The 26125-nt window shown below is 37.7% G+C and overlaps 1 protein-coding gene across 6 annotated transcripts in view; it reads right to left on the bottom strand.

Annotated features, from left to right (window-relative positions):
* Positions 1 to 26125, bottom strand: part of LOC131690566 (pantothenate kinase 3) — a 69745-nt gene that overhangs the window by 32847 nt on the left and 10773 nt on the right. Inside the window, exon 1 of one of the 6 annotated variants that reach the window (XM_058976446.1) lies at positions 5662 to 5694. The exons of the other annotated variants lie outside the window; for them this stretch is intronic. Coding sequence (XP_058832429.1) covers positions 5662 to 5679 — 18 coding nt within the window. The 5' untranslated portion in view covers positions 5680 to 5694. Of the gene's footprint in view, positions 1 to 5661; positions 5695 to 26125 lie in introns of those variants that run through there. 6 annotated transcript variants of the gene reach the window in all.

The following is a 26125-nucleotide window of genomic DNA, read 5'->3' as shown; positions in this document are numbered from 1 at the left end:
CGAAGCCGGCCGGTAATAACATGCAACCTCAGCGATGATCACCCAACGAGAAGTGTTTGCACTGTTCCTAATTGATATTTGAAGTGTTCGTTCATATGGGGGATGCCTCCCAGGGCAGCACGTATCCGAGATAAACTGGCTGAGCTGCACCCCGCAGTGTTTACTTCCTGTCAATGAATGCCGCGGCGTCACCGTAAGTTATTCAATCTCATTGGTCCAATGTGTGTGCGTTCGCAGAAAGTATCACAGCCACGTGAGCTGTTTACTTGTTTTGAAACTTATCTAGATTCCCACGTAGTGTGTTTTTCAAAGTTAAATCACGATAACTAAGTGTATTTTTTGTCGGCTCCGACAGCATAAAGTACCAAGTTGAGTAACTTGCACGCTCGTTCAGGACATGCCGCAGACTCAAGTGAATCGCATTTCAAATGCCAAAGTCGCCGGGAAACTGTAAGCTTGCTCACATGACCCTACTCCACGCTTTTCTAAACTTTCTTCCTTCAGCTCCTTGCTCTCCCTTGAGTACTATGGCTTTTAATATTGAACAAAAATGCATACCTTCCAGTCCCGTGCTACTAAAATGTCGTTAAAACATAAAAAAGGAAAATTGACTCACTCTTAATCGTTAATAAAATAGGAAAAAAAAGAAATTTATATTTCTTTCAAAATAAGGAAAAAACTAAGAAAAAAGATCAACAAATTCGTAACTAACGCCAGAACCATTAGTCACATTAAAACAAAATATTCGGACGACCAAAAGTACAGTCATTCACCTATAATTTAACATAATTATTTTTCGTATCGATGCCCTATAACCGAAAATATATGGATTGTACCGAACGTTCATTTTATTTTAAAGGTGAAGTTCATTTTTTTAGTCTAGCTCGAAAATTGTTTTACTGTAAATTTATTGGACTTCATTTACGGATTCAGCACACGATTTTATATTGAAAATGATCACCAGCTTACTGAGTTCAGAAATGCTGTAAACTAATGTTATCTTTTTCAAAACTAACGCAATGAACAAAAATCTTTGAGTTTTTGTTCAATATTATTTTTTTGGAATAAATTCGACATTCAAGGTAACTGTTAATTATAATAAAATTTAATTATGTGTCAACTTTTCTATTACGAGATAGTAATCATAATCGTATCAGAACTATCTCATTATTCTAGGATTGTTGAGTTTCACCGGAACAAAGAAACACGAAAAAACAACATTTTCACTTGTCGATTGAAAAATTCTATTAAGGTTCAAGTTACCTTTTTTAAGCATGTGTTAGAATTGAACGCTTGGTAGTGTGCGTAGGAAAATTTGTGTTCAGCTTTGCCACCGGATTATCCATTTAAACCTTTTTAAAACTCTAAAAGAAGAATATCAGTCGATTTATTAGATCATCACGATTCAATTCATGCAAAATACCTGCTGGAAAAACCATCGGCTTAGCTAAATGGTGCTTTTGAAAAAGTGGCTGTGGTTTTTTCATTGCGCAGTTGTGTTGCGTACCCCAGCTCGGTGAGGTAGTGTGATAAAAAATCACAGCCACTTTTTCAAAAGCACCATTTAGCTAAGCCGATGGTTTTTCCAGTAGGTATTTTGCATAAATTGAATCGTGATGATCTAATAAATCGACTGATATTCTTCTTTTAGAGTTTTGAAAAGGTTTAAATGGATAATCTGGTGGCAAAGCTGAACACAATTTTTCTTACGCATACTACCAAGCCTTGAGGTAACTTGAGCCTTAAATATAAGCAACACTCCCGATAGCCGGCTGTCTGGAGTAGGGTTCGCAGTACCGACCCCTTTTGGCGAGAACCGGTACTGAAGCCCTCAGTACCGGTAAAGTACCGGTACTCGAATATTTTTTTAAATCATTCAAAAAAAGCTTCAAAGTGAAATTTAATGCTCAAACTTATGACCATATTCTCAGATGATTGATTTGTGCTGATCATAAAAACATGATTATTGTTTTTAATTGCTTCGGCATGGCATGACTCATTTCAGCAGAAGATATTTTTCGTATGCGGCACCTTCTTTTATTTCGAAATCTAGGCCACTTTGAAATAAATAACTGTTAAGCGGTGCGACTTTCGTCGACTTCACAGATTTTAAATGTAAGGAACCCTATTAACAACAGTAAATCAAAGCGAGAATGGCAGTAAAGCCGAGCAGGTTGGTCGCATTTCCCCTCTTGCTTTTCTGTAAATTGATTTCGACCTTTATGTCCTTTGTCTACTATTCTCTAATGTATACCAACACTCCTTGTTTTCCTGTAAACTATGAAGTTTTGCGGAATCTTGCTATCGCCAATAATTACAAATCGCCCCATTTGAAGCAGTTCACCAAGTCTAAAATTGTTAGCTACTAAATCGCTGTTCGTTCTTTTATAGATAACGGTTTAAGAGCAAACCAAATACAGACATGACTTAGACCATAGTCTTATTACGCGCCACCCAGTTAATAATGGAAACCAATCAGAATGTCGCTAATAAAAAAAAATCAAAGCAAATTTTTACATCTCTTACGCTAGATGTGAATATTTTGAAATTTAGTACAAGATCGTTAAAATTTAATTTCGACAAAATAGTGCCGGAATTTAAACATACCGTTCAGTACAACGGGAGCTAGTAATGTTTAACTTCTAGAATTATGATGATGATGGCCCCACCTCATTCCCCACAAAGGTGTTAGCTCAACGAAGTATCTAGATAGTAATTAATATAGTCATCTTGCAGACCGATATTTTGAAACAGGTCCCCCTAGAGAGTCCACATAATTTTCATAAAAAAATTGTATGGTACCGAAAATACCGGTACTAGCTTTTGTTTAGTACCGGTACTACGGTACCAAAAATGGGTTGGTATTCCCGGGATTTTCGGTACCGGTATTACCGGTACTACAACCCTAGTCTGGAGTTTAAGTTGCATATTTCACCCACCAAGAATTTCCGTATTAATACAACAAACGATAAATCTAATCTTAAATCTCAGCAGCCGGCTGCTCAGAGCAAAAAATACATGATAACGCTTCAGAGAGTTGCATAGATCGTATCATTTATCAAGGTGAATCCTGATCATAGATATTGATCCCATTCCACTAACAAAAATTCCTTCCCGTGACAACCGCAGAGATGCAGAGGTAAACACGGTCTCTATAACAACGGTTGTCACACCAACATTCCCTTCCTTCCCCGATGACTGTAAGGACGTGGTCGGCTCCGTTATTGAGACCTCAAAATTTGGAACCCTCGAAACGTGCACATTGAGGATGAATAGCTACTCCCAGGTTCCATTCGTTGATTCTCTGTGCAATTTCGCTTGTTCTGGTCAATCACGGAGTAGCAACTACGAATTGTATGGTTATCATGCTCATGCTCAATATTATTTTTTTTAGAATTAATTCGACGATAGAAGCATTGGAGCATATGGCTACAAGCTTTAGAATAAATACGCCAAAATCCACTGTTATGATTCACTTTGAGAAACGACTCCGAAACCTTTTCTACTCTAACAAGACCAAGAAATTTTGACGCCAAAAACCTACTTTAGTATGTTCGGCTTAACTTTTCGCGTTCCGCTCATCAGCGTACGGCAGCCGTCGTACCAACCGTACAGATTTTTTTATAATTAATAAATTTATTTAGGCCCAAATGCGGTAGCTCGACGAGGCCGGTTGTTTGTTTTTTTTTACAATAAATAAAAAAACAGCTACGTTAAATTTTTGGTCTCGTTCAGGCGCAGCTTTCTGCTGCGTGTTGAGATCCTTTTTCTAGGGGGCGAAATATTGCCAGTGCTGTCCACTGCAAGTTGAGGTTCATTTCGTTTGTCTTCTTTCGCGTTATCGTTCACATCCATGTCCTCATCCGTACTACTTTCCTGCTGCTCGTAGGCGGATGTTCCAGTTTGTGTTTTACTCTTAAGGGTCGTTTTAGTATGTTCGTTATCGGCATTCGTTTCGTTGTTGTTGTTGCTGGTTGTTGGTGCTTGATCCATAGATGTTGGTTTTGCAGCTGTTAGTGGTTTAGCGTAAGATGGTTGTGTGCTGATTTCAGTTGTATTTGAGTTTTCCTTAACAGTTTCTACGCAAGGTTTTCCGAGGTGCAGCTTCTTCGTGCAGAACTTGCACGTAGGAATTTGCCCTGGGTACGTGACTAGTGATGTCTGTTGAATGAGAGCATCGTCCCTTCCTAACACTGTGAAGCTTAAGTAAGAGGGAATTGGCTTGGTCACACGCATTCTCACCACACGAACACCGTTAGGGATGCCCGGGAAAAAATTCCTCCATGTATCATGTGTAACGGAGTCTACTTCTCCGTATTTTTGCAAGCATTTTTAAATCGCGCCGTCAGGGGTACGCGTAGCCAAATCATGGACCCGAACTTCCACAGCGCCGTTCTTGATGTATACGGGAATGCTATATTTAACATTGCCGCATTCGGCGGTGTGCTGCATGTTGTTTCGCGTATTGTTTTCATAGTTCCACTGTTACCCTCTTTCCCCTACCTGGTCGCATGGTGAAATACGAAGGCATAACTTTCATTCACGGTCTTGGCGCGATAAGAAAATCGAAATACAATAAACTGAGCGTATCGTTGGATGCTAAGCTGCATCGATCAGCTATAATCGCCGAAGCAAAACTGGCTAAACTGATCGGACTTGACTAACTGAAACGACATGAAATGGTGAAATGTATTCCCTGAGGTTTAGAATAGACTAAACAATAGTCAACTAATTTAACAATCCACATAAAAAACACGAAAGAAAATTAGATTCCAAAATTGGACTTTTTCCAATTTTTTCTAAAGGGCGTAATTGGGTAGGTGCTCCTATAGTAGAGGTATACCAATAGTTGCAGTGAGGGGTTATACGCCTAATTAAGGCACCGACCATTACTAAAGTTTGTTTGACTGGTACATCACACTAAAATCATGCGACAATAAAAGTTTTATACTTGACGTATGTTAAAATAAAAAACTGAAAGAATCGGTTTCCTTCAAATTTTGAGCTTCTTTGCGCCTATAGTTCAGCTAATGTTGCATGTCCCACAAGAAATCAATAGGATTTTTTTCGAGAGTTGTCCTACTGGAACTGTAGAGCTAGGTTCGCGGAAGGGCTCCCCGTCAGAATCACATACTACAATTTGCAGACGAGAGAGGCAATGTCGCCCACTAAAACACTGCTTTAGGCCAATTGTAGCGGGCCGTGATTCTAAATGTGATATTCATTGTACGGTTCAGGTATGTGCGGGCGTAGGGACTCGCGATCGCGTGTATCATCGCGAAGAGCTCGAGCATTTGTACGTTAACGTGTTCGATCGCGTGTGCGTTTGTATGTCGCGTGTGCTAACGTGTATGTAACTTTTGTGGCCAGGTTCGTGTTATTGCGAAAGCCCCGAGCGTTTGTACGTATATGAGTATAGGTAGTAGAGATATACTAATAAAAGGAATGATAACATGCCGAATAAAGAAAAAAAGATGTAAAGAGCTTGATTAGAAGTGTATGAAATGACTGATACTATTTTGGTATACATCAATAATAGGAAAGCAAGCTAATAGAAACAGACTAGCGAAGTAGAATAGAAAATATATAGTAGAATAGAAAATAAAACACATGTAACATGCAATCAAACTCTTCTAAATGTAACAAATGTTGTATATTTACCATTAACGACAATTGCATGCTGTTAGACTTCCATCATGCTATGTTGGTCGGGAATGGAACTCACATGCGTCGGTAACTTCATTGTACCCTAATTTCTCCAATCCGACTTTCCCGAATGAATAGAATCAAATACACAAATTGATCACCAGAAGCATTAGCCACTATTCTATCATATACGCCAGTTCTGCATCCATTCCCTGACCCAACTGCCATAAATACTCAGACGAATACATGCATAGATAGACATACGACTAGCACATAACAATTGTACACTAGTATTATTATAAAGCGACAACTAATAGGTTTCTACTTATGTATTTATTAAGTTATTTCAATTATTAAATTAATTTAATTAGTATATGCACGGAGATGAACTCGACCGATAAATGGACATATAATGACTCCCACTGTGAGCCCCGTCCACGAATACCGCCATCAAATTGTGGAACAATATTTGCAAACACGGCAAAAGTCAATGCACGTCGACTCGCCAGTAGGCCACATCACCGCGCACAGACCAGTGGTAAACGCAGGTGCAGACCAGTGGTATGCGCAGGTGCAGAGTATGAAGCAACTTAGAACATAAAAAGGCGCATAAGCCCTCTCGGTCTCCTCGATGCACTACTATCGAGGCGTAATGCAATAACCATCTTAAAGCAGTTTAGCGCTGATGCACGCAATATGCCTGATGATGTTTGCAATACCGTCAAACCCCTCAACCTTGGGGAGGGCACAAGAAATCAATAGGATTTAGAACAATAGTAGCCAAAATTAGCAATTGCACCACGATTGGTACATGTGTTCCTATAGTGATATAAGCAGTTTCAAATAAATATATTAGTTAATAAGCAATTTTCATATTTTCTCTATCAACTAAGGTTTGAAAGCTTTCGTTCCCGTAAATCTTTTCATGGATTATATAACAACAGTTTTTCTTAAGTATACATCGACCCTAAAAGATATATTTTGCCAGAAAGGCGTGCTCCGCCCTCCCCTCCGAGTTTGCCAATAAGCTGGTGCCTCCTATGGTCAAAACTCGCCAAAAAGACGCTAATTGGTGAGAAATAACAATTCAAGTATGATTTTTAGATGTTACTCGTAAGTCTTTCGAATGCAACATTTTTATTTACGGAGAGCGATTCAAAAACTATTTCTGAACCAAAACCTCTTCATCTCCAGTATGTACACGGTGGTGGCCGTGGCCGTTGCGCCTGTAGAGCCTATAATGAAATGGCGTATCTAACATGAAAGCCGACCTTCGGTTCCCCACATTGCAGTTGGCTATAGTGCGCCGCCACAACAGCTCATACAACACACGCTCTTCCGCTTGAATGCTTTTCTTCACCATGCAATTACTGCCCGATGCGGTGAATCAAAACAAAAAGCAACTTGGTAACAATAACAAATTAAAGCGCGAAGCACTTTTTCGCCGCATTTGTTGCGTGTATGTATGTATGTGTGTTGGGAGGAGAAAATGAGTAACGTTTCGCGACGCCACACTGTTCAGTTACTCAACACGCCATGTGGAGTTGCATTGCAAAGCTTTACCATTGCTCGGACTTTTGGAACCGACAGTGGCTAACACGCGGAAACTGGAGGATTTGTATAACCTTGCATGTTCTTGGCAAAATTGCTGCCACTTCGTTCGTGCTGCTGGAACTTTGCCATACCATTTTTTATAGTCGAAAGCGACATTCAAAATAAAAAACAGAAATTAGTTACTGTATGCGCTCTCGAGTGTCGATAAATCAGGGAGCTTTTCTTTTCCGGCTTTTGAATGGTAAAGATTGATTCGACTAATCATCAATACATACTCGATTCCAGTGTTATAAATTATTTTGATATGTAGCTCGTTATCAGGAACCGGTAGGAGCAAAGTCACGCTGAAGCTTCAAAACAAAATCTCTGTTGCAGGCTTTCTGTACAAAAGTGTGCAAATATTTAGTATTAAGAAATACGATGATAACGAAGTTTAGCACACAACGAACCGAACCGCATCGGTGCAACAGATTATGCTACAATTACAGCGATGCCAACTAAGGTAACCAACCTAATAACAACAATACGCTTACTATTGTCTCTGTCAAATTGTTGACACCACAATCACGTGTTTGTTGCGTGTTTTGGATGAATTCCTTGTTCGATACGATTTACAACAATCGCATTATTTGGTAGAACTGTGGGAAAAATGAAAAGGTTATTTTACAAGTGAAGTAATCAAATTAATATATAAAACTGTCGAGTATGAAACAAATTTGATAAAAACCAAAATATGAATCCATGTCTTCCGCTGATGTTAATATCGATATGCAGCATATAAATTTTTTTGGGATGTGATTTTAAATTTTACAACTGGTATTACATCATAGTAATTGAACTTATTGTGGATGTTTTACCGCAATATTTAGGGATCGTGGTTCGATCGGCATAGCTGTTTGAACAAAGCGAACAGTTTGTAGTGCGGCCAATATAGACAATGTAAATGTATATGTTTTTGCTTTTCTGATGTAGCAAATTTAAAAAGTAAACCTGATTCTTCTCATGGTCTTCCTCGTATTTTCTTATTTTGGTCACTACATTCCAACAAAATCACGGGATTCGTCGAAACAGAGTTTTATCTCTACAATTAATAGACTATTAACTCAAGATGCGGGTATGTTAGTATTTCGTTAGACGAGTTCGAGCAGTTATGTAATTCAGAATCGTTAAGATTTTTTTTCGTAAAGATCCGTGCACATGCCGAGTTCGAGCCCAACGCTCAAAGCAATAAATTGTACACGGTTGCGCCTATTACACTAGTTTACAACAAAAATTAAGCTGCGTTAAGAAAAAGTGTTTCGAAGTATTGCAAATATCGGAAATTTTCTTTTACAAACAAACGTTTTGGAGTTCCTTTTGTAAGAATACGAGGTTTATTTTTTGTAAAAAACGAGTTATTGTGACTTTTTAAGTTACTCAATATCTATCTCAATAGGCTTACTAGCGATAAAAACTGATAAAAAGTCGCATTTTAGTTGATTTTTTATAACAAAGAAATGCTTTCTGCTTTTTTAGAATTTAATGTGGCAGACAAAGTAATATCACTCAAATCGTATGAAAAATGTAGATGTTATGATGCACTGAGTAAAAATTGGAGCTTTGTAATTTTCACATAATTACACTTTCGGTCGAAAATAATCTTGTCCCGTTGAGAATTTTACTTTGTGTTAGGCTGAGATCTCTCAGGAAATTGTGCCCAACGTTGCGAAAAATCGCTCCTGCTCCCGTTTAGCTTCAGCATTTCTCAAAACTTTGTTGAACAATTCATTTTTATATCGATTATTTACTCGACGCGCGAGCTTGCCGGAGCCGTTGGTTTTTTTTCAATATGATTAGAAAAAACAAATAATGAATAATCATCAATCTTATGAGCACGCAATTTGCCAGTGTGGGTGTGAATTCTTTTCCACCTTGGTGGGTCGTCTAATAATATCTGAGATTCATTTGGTCCATATTATCACTTATCGTTTGCGTTCATAATATTGTCGATACAAGTTCCATGAAGAAAAAGTCTTTCTCGACACAGAAAATGTCATCAAACCATCATTGTAATGTAATGTAAAATTTGGACTAATGAAGAATTTAGTCAGAGCATTGGCAAAGGATCTCTACAATGAATGGCTGAAATATTTTCCGAAATTATCAAAGCAAAAAATTAAAAAATTAAAACAAGGATATTGCAAATATCGGAAATTTTCTTTTACAAACAAACGTTTTGGAGTTCCTTTTGTAAGAATACGAGGTTTATTTTTTGTAAAAAACGAGTTATTGTGACTTTTTAAGTTACTCAATATCTATCTCAATAGAAGTACGGTTTTTTGTTTTAGTGTTTCGGATTCTCCTCGTCAGTAACTAGCACCAACTGGGTGTCTAGTTAGACGATGTATCTAAGCTAGTACCCAAATTAGCACTAGTTAGACACTAAAATCCAAAAAGTCACACGTCTTGTGTGAACACTAAACAACTGGCTTATACCGAGTGATGTCTCGATAGTAAGCACAGAAGTTCTGTTTGCCGACGAAGTGCTAATTTGGGTACTAGCTTAGATACATCGTCTAACTAGACACCCAGTTGGTGCTAGTTACTGACGAGGAGAATCCGAAACACTAAAACAAAAAACCGTACTTTATGTAAGGTATGTGCCCTTATGCACAAAAAATTTGTCATCGTCCAAAATTTTCCCATTTGGGAATTTGCATAATTTCAGGCGTTTGGGTCTTCAAACCACAAGACAGTTTCGGTTCATATTCTTCGTCGGCAAACAGAACTTCTGTGCTTACTATCGAGACATCACTCGGTATAAGCCAGTTGTTTAGTGTTCACACAAGACGTGTGACTTTTTGGATTTTAGTGTCTAACTAGTGCTAATTTGGGTACTAGCTTAGATACATCGTCTAACTAGACACCCAGTTGGTGCTAGTTACTGACGAGGAGAATCCGAAACACTAAAACAAAAAACCGTACTTTATGTAAGGTATGTGCCCTTATGCACAAAAAAATTGGCATCGTCCAAAATTTTCCCATTTGGGAATTTGCATAATTTCAGGCGTTTGGGTCTTCAAACCACAAGACAGTTTCGGTTCATATTCTTCGTCGGCAAACAGAACTTCTGTGCTTACTATCGAGACATCACTCGGTATAAGCCAGTTGTTTAGTGTTCACACAAGACGTGTGACTTTTTGGATTTTAGTGTCTAACTAGTGCTAATTTGGGTACTAGCTTAGATACATCGTCTAACTAGACACCCAGTTGGTGCTAGTTACTGACGAGGAGAATCCGAAACACTAAAACAAAAAACCGTACTTTATGTAAGGTATGTGCCCTTATGCACAAAAAATTTGGCATCATCCAAAATTTTCCCATTTGGGAATTTGCATTATCTCAATAGGCTTACTAGCGATTAAAACTGATAAAAAGTCGCATTTTAGTTGATTTTTTATAACAAAGAAATGCTTTCTGCTTTTTTAGGTTTTAATGTGGCAGACAAAGTAATATCACTCAAATCGTATGAAAAATGTAGATGTTATGATGCACTGAGTAAAAATTGGAGCTTTGTAATTTTCACATAATTACACTTTCGGTCGAAAATAATCTTGTCCCGTTGAGAATTTTACTTTGTGTTAGGCTGAGATCTCTCAGGAAATTGTGCCCAACGTTGCGAAAAATCGCTCCTGCTCCCGTTTAGCTTCAGCATTTCTCAAAACTTTGTTGAACAATTCATTTTTATATCGATTATTTACTCGACGCGTGAGCTTGCCGGAGCCGTTGGTTTTTTTTTCAATATGATTAGAAAAAACAAATAATGAATAATCATCAATCTTATGAGCACGCAATTTGCCAGTGTGGGTGTGAATTCTTTTCCACCGTGGTGGGTCGTCTAATAATATCTGAGATTCATTTGGTCCATATTATCACTTATCGTTTGCGTTCATAATATTGTCGATACAAGTTCCATGAAGAAAAAGTCTTTCTCGACACAGAAAATGTCATCAAACCATCATTGTAATGTAATGTAAAATTTGGACTAATGAAGAATTTAGTCAGAGCATTGGCAAAGGATCTCTACAATGAATGGCTGAAATATTTTCCGAAATTATCAAAGCAAAAAATTAAAAAATTAAAACAAGGATTCATTTTTTTTTGTTTCCAGCATGCTGTAAGTTTTGCCATGTTCGCAAAGTTCATTAGATAGTGAGAAGGTGCTGATAATCCCATAGACGAATTGACGTGAAATCCATCCAAATCATCTAGTCAGCCGCTCTTTCATATGCACATTACATTAGATCGAAGATAAATTCATTATAAAAATACAAATAAGTATCAACTCTCCGGAAGTCGCGCAAATGGCTCACTGAACGAGCAGCCGAAGCTACCCTAAGAAGATTTCGCTGGATTTTCAGAACAGCGTGCACACAGTGCACTAGCGCGACTTCCGGAAGGTTAAAGAGATGATAACAAAATGTTAAAAAAGTTTAGGCCCTATTTAAAACGGAAATCAATCATACGGACAGGAAAGACATTCCCTATGCTAGCCACAATGTCGGAGCGAATGAAGCGCTTATAACATTAATATTATTATATACATATATACAGATTTACTTATCACTTTCAGCAGTTAAGCTCAATGGCAACAGAGGCGTTTTTCTTGTTTGTGAAACGGTTCTAAGGATTAATACTAATAACAGTTTCAACATCGCGTGAATCATCCACTCAATCTGTCTGACAATTCCATACTTTATCTGTAGCAGCACCGTTTCAAGGTTCACACCAAAGTCCCAGCCGCTGTTATCTGGTAGAGGCGAGGGACTATTCTTCTCATATGATAACGTACGCTAATATCGCGGGGGACCACGAATTATTGTCGTGATGCCCTATGTTATCAGACATGAACCCTGTGACTGAAACTGGCATCATCCAGAAGTACCGAATTCGTGTAAACTGCTGTAGAACAAAGTTACGGGAAGTACAACTGGTACTTCCCCAATTAATTTCTCAGTGTAAGTATGTGGATTTCGGCTAATTAAATTATTAGTGTATTAGCAGAGCAGGATTACGTTGGTCACCAGATATCAGAAGATAACAAGTTTGCCAGTTTATTAGAGGTCACCATTGATTCCACACAACAGGATAAACAGGAATCCAAGGACAATTCTCCGTACGTGTATATTTGCAAATAGTGCTATTGAGATGTTTCAATGAATGATGATGATGAAAATGAAATTCGTATCAATGGAATTAAATAGGTAGAACGAATACTCTTGGCTATACACTTTGATGACATGCGCAGACACTCAATTTCCTAATCTTTACTTGTCTTAACGATGAGCACAGATGTCGGTTCCTAATCATCGCGTGTATCCAGTTCGTGATATATACCCGATCAAAAACACATAACAGAAAGATTTCAATAGTTTATCTCGTGTTGTTACTTGTTATATTTTTTTGTTATTTTGAACTAACGATATCTAATTTATAATAGAGATGGTCGGGTTCGGGTTTTTAGACCCGAAACCCGGACCCGACCCGAACCCGACGGGTTTCGGGTCGCGTTCGGGTTCTATAAATTTAAGCTTCTCGGGTTCGGGTCGGGTTCCGGGTTTTCAAATTTGAAATTCTCGGGCTCGGGTCGGGTCCGCGTTTTTAAAATTTTGAACTTTTGGGCTCGGGTCGGGTTCGGGTTTTCAAATTAGAAATTGTCGGGGTCGGGTCGGGTTCGGGTTTTGAACAAAACTACCCAACCATTTCTTGACGCTGTTTGCGTCTATGTACAAAACCCAGTCTCTTTTTATACTTCGTGATACGAATGGAAGACTTTTAAATCGCTAGAATTCGTCGTTTTTTTATTTTTTAAAAGAATATTCATGAGAGAGCATTCAACAATATGCGTTTCACATCTAAAATCTCTGCGATTTATTTTTTATGATAATTAGTAATAAATCAAGTTAATAGGAATTTATCGGAAAATATTGGTTCAACTTTCTGTTTCAAAATATTAATTTCGACAGGTACTTTAAAACCGATACGTAGGCCGCGGTCTGAGTAAACGCGTAAAACTCGGCTGAAGTGTACAGCAAATTGTATCTAAAGCAAAGCGACTAGAAATCTACGGGAAGTAGAAATAATAAACACCAATCTATTGATCCGCTCCTGATTGGTCGTATTGACAGAGAGATGGTAGTATGGTGGCTACATATTGAATAATAATTGTCCACTAACCCTACAACGGTTTTATGATTTTTTCTCTAAGTAACCGGTTTTTTGGGATACATTCGTACCCCAGAACTACAGTCGCTCTAATATGCCTAATTTTTATTAAATTTATAATTAAATTGGATAGTTTTATTCTAAAACATAAAATTTTACACAAGTTTCTCGCTTACTATGTATCGATGTTTTGCTTTTAAAAAAGATATAATGTTTTCGGGATTATGTACACATGACAAAACATTTACGTAAACGGTTTTGTACTTTAACAAACTTTAAGCGGGTACTGTTAAGTTGGTCAAATGCAACAAATAGGTTGTACCTGCTTTAATGGAAGTTTAATAATAATAAAATTGATTGATGATAAAGATTGCTTGCAGTTAAAATAAACTGTGGCGGAATAACAATGAGTGCAAATAGCTCTGGGGTACAAATGTACCCCACAAAACCATTCTAGGGATAAGATTTGCCAATGTATATTTTAAACGAAAATATAAAATTTCAATGCAGCACGATTTATATTTTTGGCATAGTTGCGATCCACGAGATGCTTTTCAACCATTGACTAAAAAGGGCGTTGTACCCGGGGACGATTTACCAATTCCCATATATTGAAATCACAAATTTGGTGGTACTGCTGTGGCCTATTACCATAGCTAATTTAATACATGTGATAAATCATATAAAACTGCCTTGCAGGAATGGTTTTTGATACAAAATTAGAAATTTTGATTAGGTACGGGCAAGGTAGTTTGAAACTGTCACCATTAAGTTTTTTGCTTCCCCATGAGTTAGCCACCGATTTATCCTACTTTCCGGTTAAGATATCGACGATTTGTAAGTTTCTCATAACATTACAAATTCGACATTCAATAATAGCAAATAAAAATGCGGATTCTACTCGCCAGTGATTCGTTTTGCCATAGGTAGATATAACTCAACGCGTATGGTGCTACTACAAATTCGAGTGATTCTACTACTCTAAGATGAGCTAGGGTGTCTAAAATTAAAAATCTACGAGATCTTTGGAGGATTCTCCGTACTAGCAAGTTGGGTTCGGATCGGGTTTCTCAAATCAAAAAAATTTCGGGTTCGGGTCGGGTTCGTGTTTTCAAATTTTAAAATTCTCGGGGTCGGGTCGGGTTCGGGTTTTATAAAATTTTCATTCTCGGGTACGGGTCGGGTCCGGGTTTACTAATTTTAAAATTTTCGGGCTCGGGTCGGGTGCGGATTTTTCAAATTTTTTAATGTCGGGCTCGGGTCGGGTTCGAGTTTTTTAATTTTCAAGCTCTCGGGTTCGGGTCGGGTTCGGGTTCGAAAAAATTGAAACCCGACCATCTCTAATTTATAACACAATGGGTTACGGAAATCATGTTCTATTATGATCTTATTTCATTCGGGTCGGGTAAAGGCACTCTACGGCCTGGAGCAACTTCCAAAAAGGATTCAAAAGACAGATTCAGCGGGCGCGAATTGAATACCGTCAACCCGATTCCAAGCTCCTAAAATTCAGTAAGTTCGGCATTCCACCAAGGAGTTCCTCTAGAGGCACGCATAATTCGAAGTGAACAAGCATAATATTCTCATAACAGAGTTACATCTAACACATCTTCCCTGCATTTTGGTGCAAATGTTCGGCAACGGGGAACAAATACTCTTGGCAGTACACAAACCTTCAGCTTTGTCTCTGCTCTTAAATGAACATTTTCTTCATTTATTGATTGATTGATAGATTTCAGTCATCTGGATTTGTTAAGAATTTACGTCTGTGGCAAAACATGACGATGAGATATGTTCGCTCACCAACCATACAGTTCGACTCGGGTGGACCATCCCACCCCAGGTAAGGAAAAGGTACAAGATTTTTCACATTTTCTTTCGATAATGTGCCATATGCGTTTTCCGTTGTAAATTAATAACTGATTTGCTCTAAAGTAACTATCCTACTCTCAATGCATTTCGTTTCTCATTGTCATCAATTTGCCAAAAAATAACCCAATAAAATCGATCAAGGGGACAATTTTTGTTAAACTCTGGATTTGAAGTTGAAATTTTGTGGTTGCTGCCATTCTCAAGAATTTGTGGGAAGAGCTTTAAATCATGACACAAGTATATTAAGTACATTTGTCATTAAAAGATATTTTTGAGCGATGAGATGTCTTACGCTGATTTTTTTTTCTACAGGTCTGTAATTAACTTATTAAATATCGTATCAATTAAACAGTAGTTACAAATTTTCTATGGGAAGATATTCTAAACATTTATCTAAATATTCATATTTCTTATAATAAACTCAGTAGATATTTGAGTTGTGAAGAATGTTAAATCATTTGAACCAATTAAGGTATATCGACTAATTTAAATATAAGAAATACGAATAGTAGAATTTCGGCGAGTCGAATTACTGGTAGAACTGTTTTATGATCTTATTATCTTGAAGTTGAAGGTCTTTTTATAAAAATTCTATCGATTAAAATTGGAGAAACATATGTTTCTCAACTCCGTATTCAATTCGGTATCCGACCAAAACCCGCACAAATTTGAATTTGCAGGGAAATACATATGAAAAAACAGAACTCAATTTCAAAGTTTAATCCTATCAGAGGCTATACAAATGACCTCGAGCAGCAGAGAAAACTGATCATATGACCTGGCCAGCTCAATCATCCAATCTAAATCCCATTAAGTTTCTTTGGGATGCATTAGATTGGGAATTATGAAAATGTCACTAATCAATCATAAGCATTTTTCGTAGTGTTTCCAAGAATGCCCAAGGAATATAAATCAGGAATCTCTTAAAAAGCACATCAATCGTATGCCAAGAGTGTGCAAGGCAGTGAGCAATGCTGATGTAGTATACTTTAATAAAGCTAAAATATAAATACGACACGGAGAAAGCATGTTTCTGCCAATTCAGAATTAGCCACTTTCAAACAACTTGAAAAATAAAAATGGTATCAACTCTTTTTCACTACATTATCAAGTTACTGCAACCTATTCACATAAATTGGATGTCTGGTGTCCGGTATTCGCGATACATACCCAACCCACGGTAGTCTACCCTGATCTATACCTTGTACATCTCGTGAATCATGTATTCTATTTTCTTTTCTGTGCCGAGTTTCTGAAAAATCCTCCTCTCAAATACGCCGAGAACTCGATAGTGTGTAGTTCACCGTCCTGCAGCTTATCAACGATTTTCACTTCGGAATAAATAACGTTCGGACTGCATCGTTTGCTACCAGTCCTCAATTATCGCTGCCATTTCAGCCCATGCCAAAGATGGCAGACGCTGCTCTAACCAACGGCTTCAAATGGGTAGAGTGACAATAGAAACCGGGCGAAAAAATGTTCATTACCCTAAATTAATGGTAGACGAAGGAAACCACTGTCTTTAGCGCTTCACTGAAAAAATGTCGTAGTTGATATATTGTCATGCAAGTACTAAAACCGCAATGTTGGCCAGGTACGACCAAAACTGACATTTACAGTGACAGAAAAGTACATTGAAAAGTTGCCAGCATTTGTCTAGCAATAGGAGTAATGTTTTAAAGATCATGAAAATATCGATGACTTCCCAGATCGTGGATCAGCAGATAAATAGATTAAAATGACATAAAATGGATTGCGGCCTTGATTTCAAATAATTCGACCATGTCATTGCGACAAAGACAAATGAAATAGGGTTACATCATTTCTCAACAACACATAAAGCTTCAGCATTTACCGGACCGACCTCCACCCGAAATCGCTGGACAGAGCTCAGCACCGACTGGCTGGTCCATTGAGTAGGCTAGATCCAACGCCGTGGACTAGATCGAGTAGATCGGAACGAAGCGGGGAGTTGAATGGCTCACGGAAACGAACATCAGTATCGGGTAGAAATCTACCGCCGGGGAATTCACAGTAGGGTAGATTCACCGCCGAGGACTATCCGACTATATTGTGATAAAAATGGAAGCTAATTGGCTCACGAAACAAACTCCGAGAACCCGGGAACTCTCAGTCGAAGTAGGGTAGTTCACCGTCGGATAATATCCGAGTAGATCTCGATAAAGCTGGGAGCTATATCGCTCAAGGAAGCGGGTATCGGTGTTGTGAGAAATTCGTTGTTCGGGGAACAATTGGTCGGAGTAGGGTGAGTTCATCGTCGGGGGGGGGGGTAGATTGTTATCAGGCCGGGAGTTGAATAACTCACGGAAACAAGAGCTAAATGGCTCATGGAATCAGCATTTAAGCGGCTCACGGGAGACTAGAACTAAACGGCGGTAATAGATGGAAACAAGAAGCAAGAGAAGAGTCGAGAGTTAAATCAAAACTCAACGGTCGAGCCATTTCATGAACCAAGTGAGGCTTCGAGATAGAGCAGCTGAAAGAGGTGCGACGAAAGCACAACGAGCCCCCCACGAAGTTATACCTTAATTTAGTTCCGTGGGGATTGAGAACGAAAAAACACTAAGGAGTGTTTTTAACGTTTAGGCTCGAACGTGAGTCGTGAGTCCCACAAAGGGCCAGCCAGGCTTGTGAAGCTTTTTAAACCTTGCTATAAAAAAGGCATCAGCATTAAATCATAAAATGTGTTAATTCAAATACCGGTGCTCAATATATGATAATCATCGACGAAACTAAATATCGCAAACCCGAGCTCAAGATTTTAACAAACTATCGGCGACAAGGTTTTATAAAAGAGGGTGACAGCAAACCACCTTGAGGACATGCACAGACACTAAGTTTCCTAATCTTTACTTGTCTAAACGACGAGCACAAATGTCGGTTGCTAAGCATTGCGTGTATCCAGTCCGTGATATATAAAGGTAATCCATCACCAGGTGCAGCTTCCAAAATGGATTCGAAAGACACTTTTAATGTCAATAAAAACTCCTTAACTCGGTTGTTTTGCGAAAAAGCTTTTTCAATGTTGTAGACAACATTTTATAACAAGGTGATAATTTAAGTCTGAATTGCTGATATGCGTGTTACATTGCATGAAGTGGGTGTAACTTAAACACATTCAACTCAAGCTCTTCTCGAGAAGCGCGGATAATTCGAAGTGGACAAGTGTAATACCCTTAGAACAGAGAGCTACATCTAACACCTCTTCTCTGCCAGATCGTGCAAATGTTGGGCGATTTTCTACATTGAGTATACACAGATTTGTAATCAGGATAAATTCATGATGTTGAATATTAATTTGTACTACTCTACTCAATGTGGATTAAAGCACTACACAACACCCAAAACAATTTCCCAATGCAAAAAAGGCATTACATCCTTTCGTGCATATTCCGAATTAGAATCATGCCTTCTTCGCATTGTAGACCAATCATAGTTACTGCATTACACCAACACAGCTTGATTCATGATAAAATAAATTGATTGAGAATACACGCTACCATATTATCTGCCCGCATGTAAAAGTATTAGTTGGTTTTGCTTGCTGAGTCTCCAAAAAAGGTGGTGTATTCTATACATAAATACCTCTGTGGTGCTTGTAAGAACTTCTGTCTTCATACACAGTTACGCTTTTTTGTCTGAGAACAGCTCAATTCCAACCACACTAAACGCGTGAACAGTTTACGTTCACGAGAGTGTGTGATATACGCGTTATTTTCCCATAGCGAATGGTGTTTGCAGTGAAATCATCGCTCTCTCATTCTGTGCTTCAGAGAAGAGTGGAAGAAAATGATTTGTGCTCAGATTGATCGTTGCCCAGGGCGATAATGTGCGCTGGATTCGCAAGTTCGGGAAAGAATACAAACTGAAATGAGTAACTACCACTGCTGCTCAAAAGTGCAAAACCATGTCATCACTGCCCTTATAGTTTATGATACTTTAAACTTAGATACTTTTACTGCGAAATACTGATATGATATCACCTGAAAGTACTGTTAATATGAGGAATGCCAGAAATGATTGGCGGATGGTTTCTATCCGACAAATGTTGCATTAACTTGTTAACCCAATGTTCCCATATAGGTAACTTTCTCCTGCGTATAGTTAGCTTAGATAATCATTAATCATTATTTATGAACCTATTTAGTGGCTAGAAGTCGCATATCGCTGGTAAATTTAGGGTTTAGAGAACGCCGAAAGCTCAACATATTATCAAAACAAAATCATCACCCACACCCCACCAATTTGATGATGCTATAAACAGTTCTCTCCTATATGCAGCATGTGATCAGTAGAAAGGCGAAATGGAAACTGTTCCTTGAGCGTGTATTAGTATTTTCAGAGCGCACATGTATCCGAGTGGAGAGTCCTTTACATGTGTATTAGTGCGGAGTCATTTTAATACTAATACTCCGATAACGTTGAATTCACTAATACGTTCCCAACTGTGGGTTTGTGTAAGTTTCTGTGGTGTAATCGCCTTAATGCATTTTTGTCCTGGACCAATATCGCTTTATATGCATTATACCAGTTACAATGCAAAATTCGCATTAGAATCATGCTTATTCGCATGTAATTCATACGGTTCGCGTTTTGGGTGAAGTCATCACCAGATTGGCGTATTGGGGTTATATGGTGAACCCCGAAACTTATTGGTGGGTAAAAAATAGTTTACACATCAAACTTTACGCTACTCAGCTTCACTTGCAATACTCTGCTATCTCTTCTGTTTGATACTAAGATTGAAAATTTCCTTGATATTGCATTGTCCATTGAGTCAAATTCTGAGCTGGTTTTCCCTTGCACCTACCTACGGCATATTGCATGGATTGCATGGGATGCATTAGTTGAAACGGGGCTGCAAAATTTTGCAAATTTGCATAAATATTTAACGAAAAACCTTTCGGAAGCACGTAAAAAATTGTTTTAAATTGCATTTTGTCTCGATATCATAACAATGGCGGTGTCTGATAGGTTTTCATCCCTGTTTTATCTCACGCAGGCAAATATTGCTATCAAGAATGCAAAATGCCTACCTTTTCTACGGCTGTGATTTTTCTACCTATATTCTCCTTTCTCATATGACGCAGCTGTCTTTCACTAGTGCAGGACGCCCAGCGCTGTACCTGTTGGCTGTACGGCAGCCTGTAAGCAAAGCAGTAACATGACAAAAAATTACTGCCCCCAGTACAGCCACCGTACGAGAGCGGTACAGCTTCTCTCTCTCTCTCTCTCTCTCTCTCTCTATCTATCTATCTATCTATCTATCTCTCCTCATTTTACACTTTTTAATTTATTCAATATTTTTAATCACAAACGACGACAATGAATGCGGTTCATTTACGCCACGACGAGCAAAACAAAAATGTATTTTACTGCTGTACGGAAAAATGTACTCGGTTTGGCTACCGTTCTGGCAAGAGCAGTAGTGGTGCGTCGATGTAGCCGGCTGTTCGGCTTGTGCAAATGTAAATAGATCGGAAAAATGTAGTTTACAGGTACCGTTTGCATCCTTGATTGCTATAAACACAAATCATGAGATTGCAAATTTAATGCAAGCAGCTTTTTTCTGAGCAATCTTTGCTATTTAGAATTTATACCACACGTACCATCATACTAAGAGTCTCTCAAGGATGTTTTATTTATCAACGATCTTTGAAATCGCTTCAAGTCTGAAAAATTGTTCTAAACTAATAACATGCGCTTCGTTCTATTGCGTTAAACACAACTCTGCCGTGTTTCAATATGATATTGTAAATACCGTTAGCGTATGGCGACATAATGATATGGATCAGTTAGATAGAAACTTTTCATAAGTCAAATCATTTCAAACTTTAGCTTGTTAATTTTAAGAAATAGCTAGTATACTTGCTGTATCTTCTGATAACGAGTACAAGTATTGAATAAGTATTATTTTACTTTACTGATCTACGCACAATTAAATGACAAACGTCGAAAGAACATAAATACCAAGCATTTAGGAATCCTTCAAAGAATTTCGATGTAAAAACTAGAGATGGTCGGGTTTCAATTTTTTCGAACCCGAATTCGACCCGAGCCCGAGAGCTTTAAAATTAAAAAAAAAAACCCGAACCCGACCCGAGCCCGAAATTTTAAAATTTGAAAAACCCAAACCCGACCCGAGCCCGACGATTTTAAAATTACAAAACCCGAACCCGAGAATGTAAATTTTGTAAAATCCGAGCCCGACCCGAACCCGATAATTTCAAAATTTAAAAACCCGAACCCGACCCGTACCATAAAATTTATAATTTGAGAAATTCGATCTGAAACGGGCTTATTAATACCCGATCTGATCCAAGGCTAATCTAAGAATTTTATATAATCACTCGAATCAGAAGTAGCACCATACGCGTTTAGTTATATCTGACTATGGCAAAACGATGTACTGGCAAGAGGAAGTGGCATTTATATATACTATTATTAAACGTCTAATTTGGAATGTTTCGAGAAACTTTTCGAAATCGTCGATATCTAAACCGGAAAGTGGGATAAATCAGCAGCTAACGCATGGGCAAACAAGAAGCATAATGATAGCAAATTCAAACAACCTTGCCCGTCATACTTAACCAAAATTTCTATTTTTTATCGAAAACCATTTCTGCAAGAGTAGTTTTGTATAATTTACTAAATATACTAAATTAAGCCATGTCAATTCGTATTCGGCAGTTTACACGACGTCACCCGCGTTACTGGTTGGTAAGTCAAACTTGTGTCGAGAGGTAATAAAGATTCTCTGACGAGTTCTTGATGTCACATCATTAGCTAGTACGGTATGCGCGCCAGTAAAGATGCTTCGACAATATTTTTACGATCATTTCCTTAAAATCGTGGAAATTCATGTATTTTCATGAAGGAATCCGGATCATGAAACGGCCCAGCCCGAGGACAATCTGACAGAAAGTGCTTGTTTCATATATGTACCACTGATTTGATAGTAGTGCTAGTATACCATTACCATATGAGACAATTTTTTTTTGACATGATTTATTGATGATATAAATAGCATACAGATTTTAGAAGCGAAACACTTATTGTTGAATGCACTCTGTGCTGAGTTTAAAAAAATATAATAATTCAGGCAGTTTGCGAATCTGAAGAAGTTTGCGAATTTTATACATGAATAAAAAATACAATATTTGAGCATCAGAAAATATGACGAATTCTAGCGTTTCAATTGTGATAAAATTTAGTACGCTTAGGGGCCATACACTAATTACGTAAGGGAATATGGGGGAGGGGGAGTATCAAAATATCTTACGAATTCTTATCTAAGGGGGAGGGAGGGTTTGTCCTTTCTTACGTAATATCATAAAACAAGTATGAAAAATGAAACCAATATGAAAAATATTATTTTCATAAGAAAAGGAGGGCACTATTTCTTATTTCTGCCATGAACAAGTATATTACACAAAACGAGCATATATTGTACATCATGGTCAAGGAAAGGCGGACCTCAAATTAAAGTATTTTCCGACAGGATATGATTCCTAAATTAGTTATGGAATTTTATTGATTATTGGCAGCGTGAGGAGCGACTTAATTGTCGATGGTGTTGGAGCAGTTACAGCAATTTCTTGACTCTTGATGGTACATTGTTCTGTTCAGGAACTGGAGTCACAATATGCCTTACAAGTTAGGAAGTGTTGAAACCGTGTTATTAGACCGAATATTTCCAGAGTGTGAACTGTTTTTGACTTCAAGAAAATTCGTAGATGGCTATGTCGGAGCTACGCGTACGATAAGCGTCACAGTTGGAACTCAGAATTAATTCCCTCCAGAAGAGGTTTTATATCACAAGGAACTATTTCCGAATATAGCAAAGCAGACTTTAAAGACCAAACCGGAGTTTCTGAATATCTCCCAGCAGTTATTCTGAAATTTCTACTGGGCAAAATTAAGATGCTAATAAAATTACTGCTGATGATTACAGTTGAATTTTGTCATTAATTTTCTTGTAATAATTCTTTAAGTTTCGTTTTCGCTATCTTACTATTTAATGAATTAACAATATGCTTTTTTAATTACGAAAATTATGATAAGATCTTACGTAGGGGAGAGGGGGAGTTCCCAAAATCTTACGAACTCTTATCAGGGGGGAGGGGGTGGTTGAAAAGTTCTAAAAAAGCCTTACGTAATTAGTGCATGGCCCCTTATATGTGTCATACATTCGTATCATGAAGTAAAGTTAAATACTACAAAATGAGACTGGGTGTTGTGTATAGACATAAACAGCGTCAATAAATGGTTCGGTATTATCTGTTCAAAACCCGAACCCGGCCCGACTCCGAAAATTCCAAATTCGAAAAACCCGAACCCGATCCGAGCCCGAAAGTTTAAAATTTCAAAAACTCGGATCCGACCAAACCCGAAAAGTTCAAATTTGAAAACCCGGAACCCGACCCGAACCCGAGAAGTTTAAATTTACAGAACCCGAACCCGACCCGAACCCGACCATACATAGTTCAGCTCTTTTCCCTCTTAGTGAACCCGCACATGGACTAGATTCTATAATTACAGAAATAACTTAATAATTAGAGTTATAAACTAAGATGACTTAAAAATATTAATATATTCATGTTTAAATTTCAAACACCATATTAATAGCTATAATAAAACTCAACGTAAACAATACGCTGCTCTTCAATTCCGAAAAAATGAAGAATTTGCAAAGTTAGTTGATAGACTTCTTGAGGCCCAAAATGGCTAACGTTCGTAACACAAGCAAAAACAGTGAAGACCCTTGATTTTGTCTACCCTCGATTTTATCTACCCCATATTGTGTTAGCTTTTTGATCCGATTTTGTAAGCCTCACATTCGAATCCGTTTCATGGGCTCAAGCAGAAATTATGGGTTATGAGGTTATGTCTAGGGATTAAAGAAGAAAATTTTAGCAGCTTCGGTTTGTTAAAAAGAAAAAAAACATGTTCCAAGTTTGTCAGCTAAACATTCACCAATAGGCTGATAAAAATGTGTCTAGTTTGCGGTTAGGGTAAGTTGGCGAAATCCCTTTTCTCTATTTCTATTAGACATATAGCGCTGCCTCTTTTTGTGTACCTCAAAATATGTGAAACCCGTTAATTAATGTGGTTTTGTTGCAAAACGATTTGTTTGGTGGAAGTTGTGGGTGATATTGTGTTTTCGAGCATACCAAGTAAATTTTCTAAATTTTAAATGCTTTGCGTTATTTAGGGTAATTTCAATCTGTTTTCCGAATGATTATATTTTTCGATAACGCGTGAAAAGAGCTTTCAGTATCCGTATAGATATTACATCTATCCACAAACAAGTTATTTTTTAAATAGTTTTTAATAAAATATGGGGTTGGGGTAAGTTGGCGATGCTGCACGCGGGGCAAGTTGGCGGTATTATTTGCAGTGCAAAAAAGTCATCAATTTTTATTTCTGGAATTCACTCCAAAGTAAGAAAATCTTTTTCTTGTGTATCTCGTTAATGTAGGAGACATTTATTTCTGTCAACCGCATAAAGAATTTCAAAAATTTGCTTTTGAATAGGGAGTACGCGTCAAAGTCAAAATACCGGGGTATTGAAACTGAAATATAATATCAAATTTCGGTTAATATACAGTTTTCTTGAAAAGACATTCAGCACGTTCCAAAAGGACCCTTGAAGTAATTGAATCTCCATTTAATTGCTTAGTTTTTTGAGTATCCACACATACCGCCAACTCACTCCGAGGCCGTGGTAAGATGGCGGGTTTTCCGCGTCACATATTTTTGTCTCTAAAAATGAAGACAATGCATCAAATACTTTAAAAAATATCAGAGATGTTGCCAACAGTCTGCTCTTTCATGCCGCGTGTTCTATTTTGCGAGATCAACCTACATCAAAGCGGTAAAAATTAAAAACTGAAAACACCGCCAACTAGCCCCGGTCTCCCCTACTCAAATTAAATTTCATTCTTCATAAATTTGTAGAAATTATGTCAATCAACAAAAATCATTCTCGGTTTGTAGATCCAGGCGTTCGAAATGCATTAGTAATTAGTAATGAAATTTGGTGCATTTTTGTTTTTGGAAATACTAAGCATTAAAAAAATATTTACTAATTAGAAATACTAAGCATTAAAAAATATTTCAAACAAATTGGATTATGTTCCAAATTTAAGCATAAAGCAGTACGTTGGGCCACTGTCAAGTTGAGTTGGATTTTTGTGTTTCGAATTCTTCTCATCAGTAGCTAACAGACCGACTGGACTAGGCATTAGCTAGGAACTATATTATAGGTTTAAAAGAATTCGTCTCGGAAGAAAATGTTCCGTTCCAGATCAAACAACAAACAATTATCGTTTTAATGGTTGAATTGCATCTGTTACCAAAAACGTCATCACCCGTCGGTACACAGTTTCGAAGCATATAAAATATGCAAAGTCTACGCATAGAGTAAACGAAACGCACCACGAAATGCAACAAATGATGATGCAACGCTATTTTGACGAAAGTATAAATCAGAACAAAAACCGCCATCGCTTATCACAACTGGTGTCATCAGCAAAGATTTCCGTTTTACAAATTGGCCAATATAAACCTTTTATAAATATGAACCATTTATATGCCAATGTTAATTGCGGAACTACTGCTGTCCAAAAATAATCCCGAAGAAACTACATTTGACCAGCATGGCACAGTTCCGGATCACTGTGTGTCCTAATAATCGAAAACGAAAGTAAACAAAGAGAGACTCAATGCTACTTATGTCATATTGAAAATTTACTCAAGAATTTATAAACGCTAGCGAACGAACCAATTACATTAATTTGAATAAATTGAAAAAAGCTTATTCATC

This window comes from Topomyia yanbarensis, chromosome 3 (genome assembly GCF_030247195.1).
Source record: "Topomyia yanbarensis strain Yona2022 chromosome 3, ASM3024719v1, whole genome shotgun sequence".
Taxonomy (NCBI): domain Eukaryota; kingdom Metazoa; phylum Arthropoda; class Insecta; order Diptera; family Culicidae; genus Topomyia; species Topomyia yanbarensis.
The sequence above is the reverse complement of the archived record's forward strand: the minus strand, read 5'-3'. Positions and strand labels throughout refer to the sequence as shown.